Raw genomic sequence first — 17,871 nt, 5'->3', positions numbered from 1 at the left:
ACGGCGACGGAAATATGCGTCTCGAGTGTTCATATAATTGAATAAAAAATGTGGCAGGCCCCGAGTTCTAGTGCTGCGGGGCATTCATCGGCTTTACTAATGTGAGGACAGGTATTCCGGCCGGGCTTTACGTAGCGTGGGTACTCATCGCGAGAAGGTGATCTATTTTCCTCTCTCTTCTATTTTTCATGCCCTCCCTCGACGACGCTACGCTGTCCTTCCTTGTCACCGCACAAATGAGCGCCTTTCCCAACTTCAAACCCCTATCATTATTACTCGAGTGAATTGCCGCGGGAAATAAAAGCGCACACGTAGAAAGTGTTCGCGTTCGCCGCTATGATATGTATGAAAGCTAACCCGTCGAAATGTTGCCCAAAAGAGGCTCCGTGAAAAAAAGCAACAGTTCTGCAAGTCTCGGTGACAACAGAACGAAACCACAGAGGTCATGGGACAATTAGGCAAAAAGCAAGGGAAAAAGGAACAAGGGGGGGGGGGGGTACCGCTCACACACAGAGCCGAGTAGTTCAATCCCTCGTACATACCCCTGTTCCGTTCGCAAGTCAACAGGTTATTAATCCACAGAGCGCATCTTCCGACCATTCTTTTGTAGCGGTTGAACGACTGCAGGAACAGTGTTTTGTGAATGGATTTTTTTTGTCAGTAAGCTGGTACAAAATTCGACGCCGACGAAAATACCTCCTGTAGACAGTCTTTTCATGGAAAATTGTGGGGGTGCTATCAGCTCCTGTAAAGTTCTCTGCGCCTCATGGCGCACGCGCGCCTCGCCGATAGGCCGTCGGAGGCAGTGGCGCTAGGCTCGCGAGCGTTGGGGTTTGCGCGTGAGCGACGGCCACGCCACCGGAGAGAAGCAAGCGAGGCCGCCGGGCGGGAAAAAGGAAGTCTCTTGGGATTTGGCGGCTGGCGTGGACGGGCGGCTCCCGCGGCGCGGAGGGGTCCCGTGGGGGACGATACCGCGGCTTGTCTCCCTCGCACCCCCCCCTCCACCCCCCCGTGTCGTGGTGAGTCGTGCGTCCTCGCGACGCCGCATTCGCGGTTATTGCTTGTCTTATGCTGTCTTATGTTATGGTGTATTTTATGTCTTATGTTATCCGGATATTCATTGTCATTATATAAGTTTTAGCGAGTAACTAGTTTGTAATAGGATTCGGCCGGCGAGCTCGCCGTATGTAAAGAAATGGATGTTCGTTGAACCGACCGCGTATGCTGTCTTCCGTGTGTTCCGAGAGCGGCGATTACACACCTCTCAGATCCCACAAAATCCACTGATTTCTCTTCACGCTTTACTGCAATGCTTAGTTTGGTCCCCCTCTCTCTCTCTCTCTCAAGATTATATATATATATATATATATATAATATATATATATATATATATATATTATATATATATAATATATATATATATATATATATATATATATACTTCCTGTATCTAGAAGTACATCCAATAGGCGGGATACGGTGTTGAAGCCGAGGCTAGACGAGCGAAATCTTCCAAGTGGCAACGGTCACGGCTGCGCTGCTTTTTGTACACTTTCACTATTTTGGCCCAAAATAACAAGAGAAAAACTTGCGTGTTTAACCAATTGACACTACCTAGAATATACCAGGTGGTGTTGGTTTAACAAGAGTTAGGCAGGTTAAGACTGGAGCGTTGTCTTAATAAACTAGATTACAGAGAGACCTCTCCTACAAACCTCCGTCCCCACCCCCTCCTCTTTGCGGCTCTTAGCGTTTTCTTGAGAAAGCCAGAAAAGTGAAGCGGACAATGCGGAGTGTGATATTCTTTTTTTTTTTCTTTTACAATGGCATTACCACAGCTTCCGTGTCTATCCAACTGATCTTTTTGTTTCTATCCCGGGTACAAAAACAGGTACTGCGACAAGGTGGCTGCTTATAGCTGGTTGGTACAACATACTCGACAAGGAAAACTTTTTTTTTTTTTTAGTGCGCAGAACGGTTGAAGAAGTACGCATGACAAGAGAGTGCGCTATGTCCTTTCTTGTGCTCTTTTTTTTTCTTCAAGCATTCTACCAAATTCTACGCACAGTTTTCTTTGTCAAGTAAAAAGAGAGGAAGAGGAGCTTAAGCAGTCGTTAAGAAGTTGTCCACGACAAGTCAACGGATTATCGCTCTTGCGGAATAAGCCATCGTTATTCCTGTTACCTCTACTGTGCCGACAGGTTCGGGAAGCCGCTCCCGTTAACGAAGTCTCGTTTATCGGTGGCGGCGGCGTGCCGCGGATGCGTCGTACATGCCGCCGGATTTCGAGACGGGCTCGTTTTTTTAAAGGTCTCCGTCGATGCGACGAAACAAAAGACCACTTAATCTTGCCAAGCTCTCGCGGGCCGATAGCTCTGTTCGCTTCCTGTTAGCGCGACGTTCATCGCCAAAATAAGTGTACGCGGCCGGAAACGGACGAACAAGCCTCCTGGTTTTAACGCGCGCTGTTTATAGTTGGTACGGTATTTACTGGCAGTCTTTTTTTTTTTTTCTCCCGCAACCTGGAGATACCAGACGGTTAGCGCACTTCTGGAAGCAAAGCCGTTTGTGTGCCGAATAGGTTGGTAAGGGCACTTCCTTACTTGGATTACCGACCGTGAGGCAATAAAATAAGGTATGGCAGTTTCGTCTCAATCAGCTCAGTCTGAAGGTGCAGACAGATAATGATTGAATGACGCAATAACAAAAGTTGCGTGTTTCGTAAACTAAGCCATCAGGAAACGATAGCGAAGCACTGACAAAACAAGCGCAGTCGAAAGGAGAAGAGATTGATTGATTGATTGATTGATTGATTGATTGATTGATTGATTGATTGATTGATTGATTGATTGATTGATTGATTGATTGATTGATTGATTGATTGATGGGAGTGAGTGAGTGAGTGAGTGAGTGAGTGAGTGAGTGAGTGAGTGAGTGAGTGAGTGAGTGAGTGAGTGAGTGAGTGAGTGAGTGAGTGAGTGAGTGAGTGAGTGAGTGAGTGAGTGAGTGAGTGAGTGAGTGAGTGAGTGAGTGAGTGAGTGAGTGAGTGAGTGAGTGAGTGAGTGAGTGATTGAGTGAGTGAGTGAGTGAGTGAGTGAGTGAGTGAGTGAGTGAGTGAGTGAGTGAGTGAGTGAGTGAGTGAGTGAGTGAGTGAGTGAGTGAGTGAGTGAGGTAACGCGCTATAAACTGTTTCGCAACGTACCATGGTGGTAAACACCTGCGAACACACGTCAGACACCTTTCCTTAGGTGTCTGACGCCTAAGACGCCTACGCCCGAGTGGGTAGCCTTATCGGTTGCGATGAAGCCAAGTGTCAAGAACTTCTTCGTTTCGCCATTTTACCACTGCCTTCCTTCAAAAATTTGTTCATCTGGGCGCTGTCTTGTGTACAAGCTAAAGATCATGGCGGCAGTGTCAGACCCGCTTCTCTGCACGCATAGTGTTCATATCTGCTATTCAGTAATGGCGGAGCGGCTCAGATCGAGACAGAAACTTGAACTCGCAATGTATTGATGCGAAGTTTAAATATCAGCGCAAAAAGCACCAAAAAATGTGCTATGGGGCTGTACCCCTCCCCCCTCGATCCCATAAAATTCTTGCCACCATGGCCGAGAATCGAACCCGCGCCCTCGAGCTTAGCAGTTGCTCTTTAACTCTCTCTAGCTGATACTGAAGTACTTTACTATATAGCATATGCGGCACTGATTAGTATATGGGTGCGTAATATAATGGAAATATGCAATATGCAATATGCAATGGGAGCACCAACCAGGCTGAACTGCCAATTCGTGCAGGCATCCGGGCACTCACGGCCCAACGAAAAAGCCTAAAGAGCCTGGCAACAATTAAGGTAGGAAGGCCCAAGAACTAGCAGTTCATTACGTCGGCTGCACTCAGGGCGCTATTATTCTTGCGACATATTGCGCTTGGCTTATCTTGCATTATTGAAATTCATTCTAGTCTTCCTCTCTCATGAGAGTCCACTTAGCTGAATGGGCTCACATAACAACATCGTCCTTATAAATGCAAGCAGAACGAGAGCACAGCGCTCGGATTCCAAGCACTGCGGCCGAAAACAATAATCTAGGCGGCGAATTTGTGGTGTTTTATGAATGCATGAAGGTATGCTAACCAAAACGAATGCTAGCGTCCTTAAGTTCCGAGAAAAATAATTTCACAAGAGGTTCTTTAGTAAACCTTTTTTGTTGTTGTTATTGCTAAAATCCGCGACGCACCTTACGTAATCGGTTTAAAACAGTTTAATCGGAAATATTTGTTATGCCTTCGCAAGGGACCGTTCCTCGAAGTCGTGTATCAGTTTTTTTTTGTTTTTTTTTTTTGTGGAGTCGTTGTTGTAATATGTGACTGCTGTTTGATCGTTTACTTTTACATTGTGCGCTTTCACAGGAAGTAATCGGTCAGGTTTGATGCGACGACGCAAACGAGCCATTTTCGTACACATAAACGAAGATTTCCCCACTCACAAGCCCGTTCTGGTATTTGTGCCGGCTTTTTTTTTTCACTTCATTCCGAGCGTACATGCCAATTTATTCAGATTTACAATTTTTATACGCCATGCTGGCGATTGTTTCCTTCGCCACAGAATTTAGGGGACAAGAATTTGTATTTAAATGTCCCTGACACGGAAAAGTCGTGATGCCATATACGGTGCCACATTTGTCACATTTATTAATTGCATAACATCTAAGCGTCAGTGCCTTATTACGGAGAACGACAGATTCTGAAGGCAGCACTTCATTTGCAACGCGACTTGAGCTTGAAGCTGCGGCACCTTCTCGGCCCGTGGCAAGACAGCGGTTGTGCGATGCGCAACACAAAAGCGCTGGTGTTCTTGAGGAACACTGCACTTAACGAAACTTCATGAACTGACTCTTTTGTGTATATATGTGTGTTTGTGAGTGTGCGTACTATTTGTGTGTAGATGTGATCATTGTGTTTATCATAGTCATCACCGACACCTGGAGTAGCAAGCCAGGCGATTAACCAGGCTATAGCGTCTCTGGGAATTTCATTAAAGATTGTTATCTCTCTCTCTCTCTCTCTCTATCTCCTTCTCACGCACTTTGCAATGAATTGAACTAGTTGAGCCTGAGTGAAATGTACTCACTCTGGCCTTACTACTTCAGGTGCTGACTGTGCATCGCACTTAACACGCACGCATTTGCAACTTCATGTTAAGGTATGCAAGGCGCTTCCGTACAAAAATGTTCCCGAAAAATTTTCATAACTTTGGCTCTTGTTTGTGCTGTTCTCTCGTTTACATTGAGCTTTCCTTATTTGTATTTAGCTACGACAACAAAACAGCGGGCTCTGAAGCAGCCAACCTTCTGACACTTTCGCCAGTTAATGAGAAACAACGCATTTTAAATAAAATTGGTAGGTTAGCTATATGATGCTGTCCAAGACGGTTTAATGGCTGAATCGCCGTCAACCCTATAGTGTGAATCAATTTAATTACCTCGCCGTTTCAGTTTCATACGCTACAGTGACTGCGAGATGACCCGAACGTTGTAATGAGCCGCGTTCATCTGATCACGTGTACCACCTAACAGCTGTGTTTTTCAAAAAGGTAAAGCTTTACACGACAGTCTAAGTCTAGGACTTTGTTCTTCATAATTAAGTACTCAGGTCTGAATATTGTTGCGCGGCGTACTGTGCCGAATAGAGGATGAAGAGTTGAAGGTGGCAAAAAAAGTGATCTCGGTACCTTTGTGCAGGGCGGGCCCACCATCTTAAGCCTCCTGTAGTTGAGCCCCGAACACCAAGTGCGAACGTAACGATATCATACGATTTCAGGGCGTTGCGTAAAGCGGATAGTCACTTGCGGCATCTTTTTCGTTCTTAAACGCAACGCCTTATCGAAAGAGAATCGAAAGAAGAAGCATCTCCGCGGACTTATGCGACATAATACTTAACGCTCACCTACTTAACTATGCAAAAACAAGCTGGAAATAAATCTAGTCTTTATTTGTCGCCTCTTTCCTCGCGAATTCTTAATCTAAATACCACCGCGCATTAAAACATGATAGCACGGTGGCTTTTAAGATGTGCGGTCGGGATACACTTTTACATAGCGCGCGCCGTAAGCTTATCCTTGGCGAGAAGCTGTATTTTTGCCCGAACACTCTGTTTTTAGGAAGAGTGGAAAGAAACGCCGAGTTTGAGTACACCTTCAAAAATTCATAATACGCGTGGCCGTAAAAGCGCGTTGAGTTATTCACAAGCAATCGCACCGTTTTTTTTTTTTAGTGATATATTTTTTTGTTTCGTAAATGTAACACACCCACTACGCACCGCCAACTCGTTTATTACGCAGCAGCCCTAGCTCAACCCATCCCGTGTGGAAAAAAACAAAAATCCTATTTTCGGGAATAAAAACACGTCTCGGCCACGAGCTAATGCAGTAAAAAAACTCGCCGAGGTATTAGCTGAATGTAGCCTATACGAGTTAATCTTTAAAGAGACTCGCAGTATGGTCACAGTATATATGGCTGGCAAGCCGCAGAACACCTTTTTTTTTATCGCACGCGTTTCTTCGAACATTGGCTCGTGAAAAGTTCGTTTACACCGTGGCCCTTTCTAAGTATGACGAATTAGTTAGGAAAGGGTCATTTTCCTTTTAAACCAGTAATCTACCAACACAAACCACGCACTTTCAGTAAGATTATAGTTCAATGACTCGTATTCAAATTCGTTTATTGAGACGCAGCAGCTTCGGTGCGATATGCTATTTGTATCACATAATTATAGACACGTATAACCGAGAGGCATGCAGCACAGTGACCGCGGACTTCAAGTTCTCGATTAATTTCGCCCTTGCGCTGCGATCTGTCGGCCTCGTGGTTATAGCTCAAATCTACATATAGTAGAGTGACTACCTCGTAAAGGCGTTGGTCTCCGGTTTGTATCCTTGAGCAGAACGCACTTTTCGTTAACTGGGAAGCTTTCTATCTTATGCCACCTCGTATACACAACTTCAAGCTGCCCATTTTGTCCTGCGCCGGTGCGGGACGCAGACCTGAACCACCTCTTATGGACATGCCCTGGGCTACAAGCGGCTCGTCGACGCCACCTGCGGCGTGCAGGATTTCAGCACACCAGGCCACCGGACCTGCAGCGATGGATATACGGTCCGAACCATAGGTCCCTCCTGGACTTCATGGAGGAAACACAGCTGCACCATTTTGTGTAATGTGTATTGATGCCGCAGGGCAAACTAACGCGAATAAAAATATATATATATATACGTTTCCTTCGTTTCTTCGCGCTACAGACAAATGGCTTTGTTTTTCTTTTTTCCTTAAAGAAATAGAAAATTATTGTTAGGTTCCAGGCGATGCAGTTTGCACATAAAGTATGCACACCGTCGAATTTTTTTAATAATATCGCGCGAGCGTCGACCCCAGGCTACGGTAGTTTCTAAAATAGGCAATAAGCAACGAGATCCGCGATACGACGATAAGCGTTATACCGGCTTTCTGAACACATGACCGCACAGATAGGGCTGATATTTTCCGTGCATCTCTAAGCAAGTAGCGTAGCAGACGGCGCTCGCGCACGAGTGTGCATGCTCTCTGCGCTAGCGCACCATGAAGGAAATGTCGTTACTTGTCGACTATATTAGGTGCTACCATCTCCACGGGTTAACGCTCGCGCGATTATTATTTTAAAAGTTGCAAGGGTGTACTCTGTATGCACGTCCATGACAAAATTCTTTTGCGCTTGCGCAGTAGACGTCGGTGTTAGAAGTGTGCAGCCTCTTCTTGTCGTTTTCTCATTAAACCACCAGTACGTATTTTTGTAGCACTCTAACGCGAGCACAGCCTCGATCACAGACAAATTATCGACCTAGAATCCACTCAACTTTTCAAGTCTGTATAGTATAACTCCTGCTCTATTTTTTTTTCTTGCAGAAGTCCCGAATGGGTAAGAACAAATAAAAAGTGACGTCTGTTTCACTCACCAAAAGCATCAGTGCCACGCCGAAGGCAACGACAAATGCGCAGGGGTGGCGCATGTTGTCACTCTGACGTCACCCAGTCGCTCGTGAGAAAAGTCTTGTACGGAAGAGGAACCGCAAGAAAGACGCCCGCGATGACCGCGAACAGTTTCCTCACAAAGAAAGCAGTCCTTCTCACTCCTCACCGGAAGGACAAGCTCGGAAACTTAAGCGGAAGACCAGCCGGAAGAGAGTTGATCCTCACCTCTTCCTTAGGCTCGCTTTCGTTTGAGGACGAAACAGAAAATAAAGGAATAGTGTTTAAAGATCGTACGTCACCTGCTGTCGTCGCCAACTCAGCAGCATCGAAAGCGCGCCGAAAACGAAAGAAACGAGGCGTGTGCCGATACGATACGACACGACACGACAAGCGCGCGTGCGTTCTCTATCTTGTGTATACAGCGAGTCGTTTGGGAACGAGCAAAGCCCGGGGGTCCGAGTCCGCGTCGATTTCGAAGTTTTTGAGGCGGCAGAGAAAGTCCGACCGTCCCGGCACCGGAATCGGTACCGCCGTTATATAGGCCCAGATGTTGCGCATCGATCACATCGTGACGTCAAGAAGCCGAGAGATCGCCGATTGGTCGGCGGCAGCGCGGGAGGTCGCGGTGCGAAGAGCGCCGCCCGCTTTTTTTTTTTTTTCCCGCGGGTGAGCGTCTTTCACTCGCCGTTCGCTCGTGTTTACTTTCTTTTCTCTCTGCGAAGCTTTTATAACTCACAGATTTCGGTGGTGGCGTCGTACGCGTAGGACCTGGTGCCGACGAGCGTACAGAAATGCGGCCCTCGAAGGTGCGACGATTACATGCGTATTTTTATGCGCCGTTTTGCAATAATTGATGCTCTATACGTCGTGGGCTTCTCGGCGATCAGCCGTTTCTGATAGGGTAATCTGATCTTTTATCGAGGTGACTTGTCATTTCACGTTGCCACATTTCATTGTAGCTTGGATAAGAACGCATCACCGTTGTTGCCTGTAGCAAGAGAAGTGTCGCACTGCTAAGGACGTGGATGAAGGTCCAATTCCCGGCATGGAAGGAGGAAACAGTTAGGAGAAAGCACTGAAAAAAAGAAATAAATAAAAGTAGTACACAGGCGCGCACCCCATAAAGAGCGCCTGAATTTTTTTTGCTGCTTTTTTTTCTCCCCCCCCCCCTCCCCCGTATTCCTAATCCGAGAGAACTTGCGTCCAGCGACCGCTGTAGTTGTTGAACAGCCGCTGAACTTGTCAGCGACCGCTGTAATTTTTCCGCGCACAGGCAACACTTCCGAGATGAAGCAGTCCTCAGCGGGCGACAGTGACAAGAATATGCCGACATTTAGAGCTGCCTCCCGTCACCTCGGATTGCGACCTCCGTCGCCCCCAAGGATCACGTCTGCTGTCGTCGTAATCCTCTCTAATCCGCCCCTTCGGAGCCTTAAGTGCTTCCCCCGCAGCCAAAGTGGCCCCCAAGAGCATGCCTGGGCATGCGTATACAGCCTCAATCACGCTTTTGTAGAGCGGCAAAAATGGGCAGAGACCAACGCCGTTGATGCCAAACATATATGTACCGCATGCTTGGTCCTTGTGCTATATTTCATGCACGATGGGACGCTTTTACGCGAGGTAGCGGCTGTGGGTGGCATAATACCTCCCCTAATGCGTTCTCTTAGCACATCGTCCTGATTGCAAGGGCCTCAGCGGAAGGGGGTCGGGAAGAGCAGGGGCGGAGGAGGGCTGCGGAGGACCCCCCCCCCCCCCACACACACACACATACACACTTGTCGCGAATAGCGGTTACCGGAGTCTGTCATGACTCCGCGTATTCTCGCCTGTTTCGTCTGGCACGCCGGTGACGTTGGTTGTTCATGCCGTTAACCTTGCCGGTTCCCCCCCCCCCCTACCCACTCCTTTAAGACAAAGCGGCGAAAAAACGCTGTGCCACGATAGACGACAGTGACGGCGACTGGGCGTACGTACCAGCTTTGTGAATCCGATGTAAGTGTATGGAAGGGGATACATACGACCCGAATAGCTGCACGAACGCTGCCCTGCTGCCTTGTGTGTGTACCATCCGCAAGCAAAGGAATCTTGCAGCACGTTAAAACACGGGCTAGAACAGACACGTGAAAACAGGACAAGCGCTTGTCCTGTTTTCCAGTGCCGCTTTTCGTACATGTTTGTACGCGCTGCACAATTTCTTTGCTACGAAGCAACTAGCCAATTACAAGATTATTCTGCAGCCATAAGCGTCTACAATGTAGGCTGGCTGGTTTTGGGGGTTTAACGTCTCAAAGCGGCTCAGGCTACGAGAGGCGCCGTAGTGGAGGGCTTCTTATAATTTAGACCGCCTGGGTTTCGTTTAACGTGCGCTCACATCGTACAGTACACGGAACACGACCCTCGAAACGCGATCGCCGCATCCGGGGTCGAACTTGCGACTTGCGGGTCAGCACCGAGCTGCTAAGCCATCGCGGCGCCTAAAATGGAGACCAGCTCGTTTCTGACCTCTGTAGGCCCTCATGTGTTTACTAACTCGACGCTGCGCATCAAACAAGAAGTATACCCACAATCGGGACTGATGTTCATACAGGGCAATGTTCAAAACACTACAGCAGTGAGGGCGCACGAAAACAAAACAAAAGCAAGAAACAAAGCAACACAGAACAGAGGTGCGTGCACTGGTGGGCTTCCTTAAATATGCAAGAGGCTCAATGCAAAATCTCCTTCGAAGGACGACTCAGGAATACATACAGGCGGCCAGGTATACCCGTGTGGGGGAAAATGTGAGCTCGTATAAAAGGAAACAGGAAAAGGCAATTATTGAAGAGTATCCTGGAATTATCTTTGTCGTGGTGGCCAGCGACTGAGAAAATCGCGTTAAAATAAAGGTTGTAAGTGTAAAAATCACACCGAAACAACTGAGCAAGCAAGCAAGCTTTGAAGTACTATGATGAAGACGAAGGAAAAAGAAATTGAAATCCGAGGGAAAGAAATATTTGTGAGATATAATTCGTATAATTCTTTGACATTCTTCGAAGCGCCGTGTCCTACTTTTCTAAGTTCAATCAGCGTTATAGGTGAATATGTGAGACCAGCTCATGGAACTGGAAAAACGGAAAGAACGGTACGGTCGAGGCACTGCGTCTGTTGCATTTCCTTTCCTGTGTCATATCTTGTGTACTGCTACTCTCTTTAGCTATACTATCTACCAAATCCGCTCAAGCTAGCGCTTTTCTTATTCAGGCAAAAACATTAGATGCCCTAGAAAAGGCGAAATTGACCGTCAGCGTGAACAAGTGATGCGAAAGATCATCACGCCATGACGTTGCCCTATGACGTTGCCATAGCTTGCTTGCTTTGCTTGCTTTGCTTGCTTGCTTGCTTGCTTGCTTGCTTGCTTGCTTGCTTTGATTGCTTGCTTTGCTTGCTTGCTTGCTTGCTTGCTTGCTTGCTTGCTTGCTTGCTTGCTTGCTTACTTGCTTTGCTTTGCTTTGCTTGCTTGCTTTGCTTTGCTTGCTTTGCTTGCTTGCTGCTGCTGCTGTTGCTGCACCGAGTGAGACTCTTGATTGTCTTCCAAGCACTTCCGGTCCAGCACTTATTTCCGGTTTTCCAAATGTTCAGAAGTCTTGTAAAAATAAAACTGGTACGAAATCAGTGGTTCTAGTTCAAGTTAAAGAGTTATCTGGAATACATATGATATCGGAGTATAATTTTACTTAAAATAATGGCCAATTAACTGTCAGTGTAACTAGAGTTAATTGAACGAGTTAATCAAAAGTACAGACGGTTTTTTGTGAGCAGCTGGAATTGAAAGCAGATCTCAACCACGCTCGTCCTACTACGTGGCGTCTGAGAACAGCTTCAGCAGCGCGACGAAACACAAGTTTATCTCAAGGAATACACCAGTGGTGGCCTCTGCGATTAGCTCCGGCAACGCGCCGCGTTGCCGGAGCTAATTGCGGAGGCCATGCACCAGGGCACGCGAACGCCGACGTTCGAATGCCACTACCAAACACCTAAGTCGAGGTTTAGTGTCGCCTCCCGAGTTTTAACATCGGAGCTGTTTAAGCTCGGAGAAAGGCCGGTGTCGTAGACGGGAAACTCGGCGGGTATGCGCCACAGAAGGCGGGTATGTGTCAAGCAGCTCCTAGCATAGCATAGCCATGCGTAGACTAGTATAGCAAGGGGGGAAGGGAAGTGAGGGTGAGGAGGAGGACTGTGAAGGTGAGGAGGAAGAAAAGCAGGAGGTGGTGGTGGTGAAAAATTTTATTATAAAAGAGAGTGTATGAGCCCCTGAAAGGGCCCTACAGACTAGGTGACATCCTCAGTCCGGGACGTCATTGGACGACACCGCTGCATTTGCTCGCGCAATGAGGGCTTGTTGGTCCCCCAGGTCAGAGCAGCTAAGCAGCGTCGCCTCCCAGTCCTCTCGCGTAGGGTTGGGGAGGGGGGGAATGGCTGTGTTCAGCTGGCAGGCTCATACCATGTGGTAGACATCGGCTGTCTCCCCACAGTGCTTGCACCTGCCAGTGACTGCTGGATCGAAGTATTGTAATATGGCCGGGCATAATAATGTGTTCGTTTGAAGTCGGCGTAGGATTCTTTCTCCCGCCTTATCCAGACCCTTGGCGGGGGGTGGATACCGGCAATGCTGGGAACGATAGTGCTCTACAATTTCTTTGTACCTGAGCAGCGGCGGTTGTGGGTTCCAGTCCATAGGGTCCAAATGAGGTACCCGGGGAATGAGCGCTCATGCAGCCGCGTCTGCGGCCTCGTTCCCTCGAAGTCCCTGATGGCCTGGGGTCCATACCAAGCGTTTTGGGGTGGGTTCGGCGAACCTTGTGCTCGCATGCAGAATTTCGTAGGCAAGGGGTGAAATTTCCCCTGCCATGTAGCGGGCGCGGGCTTTGCGAGGATCAGTAATGATTACGTTAGAAGTTTTGTGCGAGAGAGCTAACGCTATAGCGACCTCCTCCGCCTGTGTTGAGTTGCGGGCCTTAAAGGAAAGGCCATCCACCTGCGTTTCCTTGTGGAATATTGCTGCCGTATAGTACCCCCTCGTTCCCGGTCCGGCGACGTCCACATAGTAAACTCCTGCGTTACTACCGTGCCGTGTTTCTAGCGCCCGAACGCGCGCTTCCCGTCTTCCCTGGTGCAAATCCGAGTCCATGTTTCTGGGTAGAGGCTCGACGAAAAGTTTATGCCTCCAAAGCTCCGGTACCCTGAGCGTGTCCTCTGTTTCATGGTCGTGTTGTATATAGAGGCGAGTGAGAAGGCGCCGACCTAAAGGCGTCTGCGCAAGCCGAGTGTACTGGTTAACTAGATGGGCTGCCGTGAGCTCCTGGAGCGAGTTGATCACGCCAAGTGCGGTCAAACGCGCATTGGATGTTGTGATTGGAAGGCCCAGAGCCCGTTTGGTGGCCTTTAGTATTATTGTGTCTATGCGTTCGGCATCGTGTTTCGTAAGCCGGAGATAGGGAACGGAGTACAGGATTCTGCTGGTGATGAAGGCCTGGGAGAGCCGAAGCGCATCCCTACCTCGCAGTCCTCCATGCTTATTTGAGACGCGGTACAGGAGGGGAGAGGGTAAAGCATTGCATAGACTTGTATAGCATGGTTTAGCAAGGGTATGAAAAAGGGAAGTGAGGAAGACTGGTGTAAGAGTGAGGAGGAGGGAAAGGAGGAGGTGAGAGGGTAAACCATAGCATAGCTATGTGCAGCATAGCATAGCAAGGAGTGGGAAAGAAAGGTGAGGGTGAAAAGGAGTGATGCGAGCGTTAGGAGGAGAGAAAGGAGGAGAGAGGCAATAGAGAAAGAGATAAAAAAAGACGAAATAAAGAAGAAAGAAGAAGAAGATGTGGGAAGAGATAAAGATAGAAAGATATATGAAAGAAAGAAGGAAGAAGATGATGATCAAGAAAGAAATCAATCTGCGTTCACCAGGTGGAGGCGCTTGCTTGCCAGCTTCGATGTTTGCTCAGATTTCACAGAGGCGGAACCGGCTTTAATTCTTTTTTTTTTTCGTTCGTGTCGTCAAGAGAGGTGTACGACCATCTAACGATCCATACACCGACTTGCCGTCGATTATGGTTGGCGTCATCGATCGTGGCTGGCCACAGGTGGATCGAAATGCATGATGCTCGCCTTATAACCCATTTTGCCGTACAACACTAAGACGTCGAACGAATAAAGTATGAAAAGACGTTCTCTCACTTCAATTATTCCCCACCTCGTTGAACTACGCTCAGAATGGGCGACATTTGAGACGAACACGACGCGCTGCAGTCTTCAGAGTTGCGCTGGTCGCAGTACCGACCGGCCATCACACGCAAGCCGTTTTACGTTTGGAGCTTTGCACCGCAGAGTGTTGTATGCAGTATTGATAGTAACGTGTTTATCCACTGTCTCCAAGGTTTGTTGTTGCTTTTCGTGTACTGACGCTAGATCGAGACAGTTCTGGTAACTTGGCAAGTCTACTGCTGTAGACTGCACAGTCGCGTGTTGCCGATACATCGAACTCTGACAAGGCTTAAAGTATAACACGCTAAAAGCTCTGTCCTAGTTACGTGCTCACCTGCTTACCGGAAAGACGCGGGTTCAATCACGGCCTTCGCGTTCGCATTCGAATGGAGGCGAAATGCTAAAAGCACCGTTAACCTTTACAGCGCGGGATAGGAACCAGGGCACGAGGGAGCGACGCGGAGACAGCGTTAGACTTCCAACATTTGTTTTAATTTTCGAAGGTGTACGTGTATATACAGAAAACAGACAGCAGCGCATGCAGGCGCGTTTGTAAACGTTAGTGAACCCCAGGTGGTCTAAATTATCCGGAGCCCTCCACTACGGCGCCTTTCATAGCCTAAGTCGCTTAGGGACGGTAAACAATACAAACCAAGCAACCGAAGTATGACAATGCATACAGTATAACACGCTATGAGTTAATGAGTTATGGTCGAGTGATGTAGTGTTTCATACCTCCGCTATTACAGCTCGCTTCCTCCGTTTTTTGTTTTCTCATTTCTTGATATCTGAAGTTAATTTTGCATCCTTGGAATAGCCACTGCTTGATGAACACTGCCTTCAGGGTCATATAACTATTAAAAACCGCCAGTTACGCCGTTCTTGTTGTCCTATATTTGGCACTTTTCTCCGGGCATCCTGGATGCACGATGTGGAGTAAACATATATAAAAACAGGAGAAAAGTCCGTCATACAGGCTAGCCGGCGTTCCGACAGGTGTATCTATCTTTTTTCAAAAGTGGTCTTATTATCCATGGTATATGACGACAAGCGGGCTGACGAAAAGTGGTGTGATTAATATCCATATCGTGGTTTTGGAACGTAAAACACCAGAAATTATGATTAAGAAACTGAAAAGATTAGTGCTGTGCTTTCGGGTTTCGTGGAAATAATGTTGCAAAAAAGCGAGCAGTATACAAAACGGGGAAGGATCTGGCGATAAGCGGCAAGCGTTAGAGAAGTGGGTAATGTAGGAGGCAGCAATCGACAAAAACTGACAGGGTCCGGTATGCAAAAAATCATCATCGCACGATGACGTCACAATATGACGTCATCCTAATGTCACATATCGCTAAATATGTGAAGTCATTATGACGTCATTATGACGTCACGTGATGACGTCGTCACATCACATTGTAGCTTGGTCAGCAATGGGCCGATCACGGAGGCAGTGCGAAGCCAGGTGAGGTGCCTCCGATCCTTGGGGCAGTACGAAACCACGCTAGGTGCACAAAGCTTCCAGAGGGTGGCCGGGTAGGATCGGTACATCGACTGAGAAAAAAAAAATATGGCTTTCGCCTTCCAGTCGTCTTAAGCGTACGCATAAGGGACCCCGTGAGTTTTTTATTTTAATGTCAACTGTGATATTCCGTCTGATGAGGCAAGTGAATGCCCATCACACCAACGATAAAATATTTTGTTCTTTAAACTGCTGACACGCTTCCCGTGAAAAGTTGGGTGTCTCGCACAAAGGACGGAATTGTTCCTATTTGATACTATTGGACGCCCTGGGAAATTAGCCGCGCATGATTATGCCGATAGCATTTTTATGTCGGAAGGAAATAGGAGCTTCCTACAATTTCGTTGCTTCGTTTCGCAAATCCGAATTCTGACCGCGTTATCAGTTCGTCAGCCATGTGGGACTACATTCAATTTGTTGGTAATTCTCGGGGTGCGTGGCACTGCTGCACAATCGTCCTACTTACGACAATGTTTCGCGTTTGTTTAGTTGTCCGCAGTATCCGCACGTGTGCCTATGAGGTATTCTATTTGATGGGTGCAGTTTATGTGCTCCCTTCATCAGGACCTGGAAGTTGTACGTCATCCTTATCTGTATCCGGTTGTCCTTTTCCTTCTTTCTTTTTCTTTTTATAGCGACCGACAACTGGCCAGAATGTGTGATGAGATCCTTGTAGAAATTAAAATAACGTGAATTATAGTGAGATATTCAAACATCCTTTTCGCGATTAGAGTAGGGTTACATCTTTACATTGGTGTATTCATGTGGGAGGTAGTGGCAAAATACTGCATCAGAGTGGCCAATCGTTCTCTGGTGAGGGAGGGCATTACCGGCTGTGGTCCCCGTTGAGGTCTCACCCCAGGCCTCTTTGTAGACCCTTTTCATAATTGTAAAGCTACCTTTTCTGCGATGCAGTTAGCCCAATTAACGACGGCTAGTCGCTTCTGAAAACCGCGTGTTCAAGCGCAGTTTGCCTGCGCTATGACGCGGAAAATTTAGACTCCGCCCTCTCGATATAAACATGCCTAAGAGATAAGCCCCAGGACGTGCAACTAGGAACTAGGACCTCCTCTTAGGCAAAACTGCTAGCCGGCCTAGTTGGAACGAATTCATTGTAGTACTTGCGCGAAAACAAACGGGGCGCTAGTCCGTGTGTCTCCTTTCTTCGTCCCCGTTTGTTTTCGCGCAAGTACTACAATGACCTCCTCTTCCCTTAAAACATGACAGGTGGGTGCCGCCATTAGTTGGGCTAATATGCAGCGCGGGGAAGCACACTTGCGGATTATGAAAAGTGTTTTTCTTTTTTTTTTTTTTTAGTCTGGTGGGGTATTGTCCGGCCCCGGCACTGAGGACGACGCAGCGAGCAATGAAAATCTCGTGTTGTGTTATTGTATTAAATACGAATGCATTTCTTAGTCGGGCTATGTAAGGCATCCGGCGTTGTCCGCGCGCCGGCAGGTGTTATCTCTCCGCTCTCACTCCCTCTCCCATAGCAACAGCTGCGGGCGCGCGCGCTTATCCTCGCCCCTAGCAACCGGGGCATGTGGTGCGAGAGAGTGTAGGAGAGGGTAGGTGCAGTGCTTCGCCGCTCCTTCTCTCGCCGTTCGCGCTCTCTCCTCCCTGCGCCCCACTCTCCCGTCCGCTCGCGCCTCACTCTCGACCGTTCGCTGGCTGGGCGCCTCTCAAGAACATCTGGAAATGTGTGCTCGAGACGCCGCTGTGAAACGCCAACGGCGACCACAAGGCTGAGATTATCCCCGTCAGGTACAATGACAACACAAACAGGTGCTGATGAATGTGTAAATAAATGGTTACGGTACAAATCCTCGTCTCGTCATTAATTTACGCCATTAAAATTACTACGCCGTGTACTCTCGGCGCAAGAAATGGATTCGCATTTCCTCACGATTCCCTTCGGGGAGGTGGGGGCATTTTTTTTGCCCTTAAAGGACAAGAAGAGAGCAGAGAGAGAGAGAGAGAGAAAGCGAGAAGAGGAAGGGCAGTTATATAGGTTAACCAGACGAACGTTCAGTTTGCTACCCTGCACTCGGGAAGAAGAGAGCAGAGTGGGCCCGGGAACAAACGGTTGTTAAGGACATCTTAGTCGAAATCAAG

General features: G+C 47.9%; 1 protein-coding gene across 4 annotated transcripts in view; it reads right to left on the bottom strand.

Moving 5' to 3' along the window:
- LOC119389933 (uncharacterized) overlaps positions 1 to 17,871 on the bottom strand; it is a 163,478-nt gene that overhangs the window by 132,612 nt on the left and 12,995 nt on the right. For 2 of the 4 annotated variants that reach the window (XM_037657381.2, XM_037657382.2), the window contains exon 1: positions 7,985 to 8,653. The exons of the other annotated variants lie outside the window; for them this stretch is intronic. In XM_037657381.2, the coding sequence (XP_037513309.1) occupies positions 7,985 to 8,038 (54 nt within the window). In that variant the 5' untranslated portion in view covers positions 8,039 to 8,653. Of the gene's footprint in view, positions 1 to 7,984; positions 8,654 to 17,871 lie in introns of those variants that run through there. 4 annotated transcript variants of the gene reach the window in all.

This window comes from Rhipicephalus sanguineus, chromosome 4, assembly GCF_013339695.2.
Source record: "Rhipicephalus sanguineus isolate Rsan-2018 chromosome 4, BIME_Rsan_1.4, whole genome shotgun sequence".
NCBI classification, from domain to species: Eukaryota; Metazoa; Arthropoda; class Arachnida; order Ixodida; family Ixodidae; genus Rhipicephalus; species Rhipicephalus sanguineus.
The sequence above is the reverse complement of the archived record's forward strand: the minus strand, read 5'-3'. Positions and strand labels throughout refer to the sequence as shown.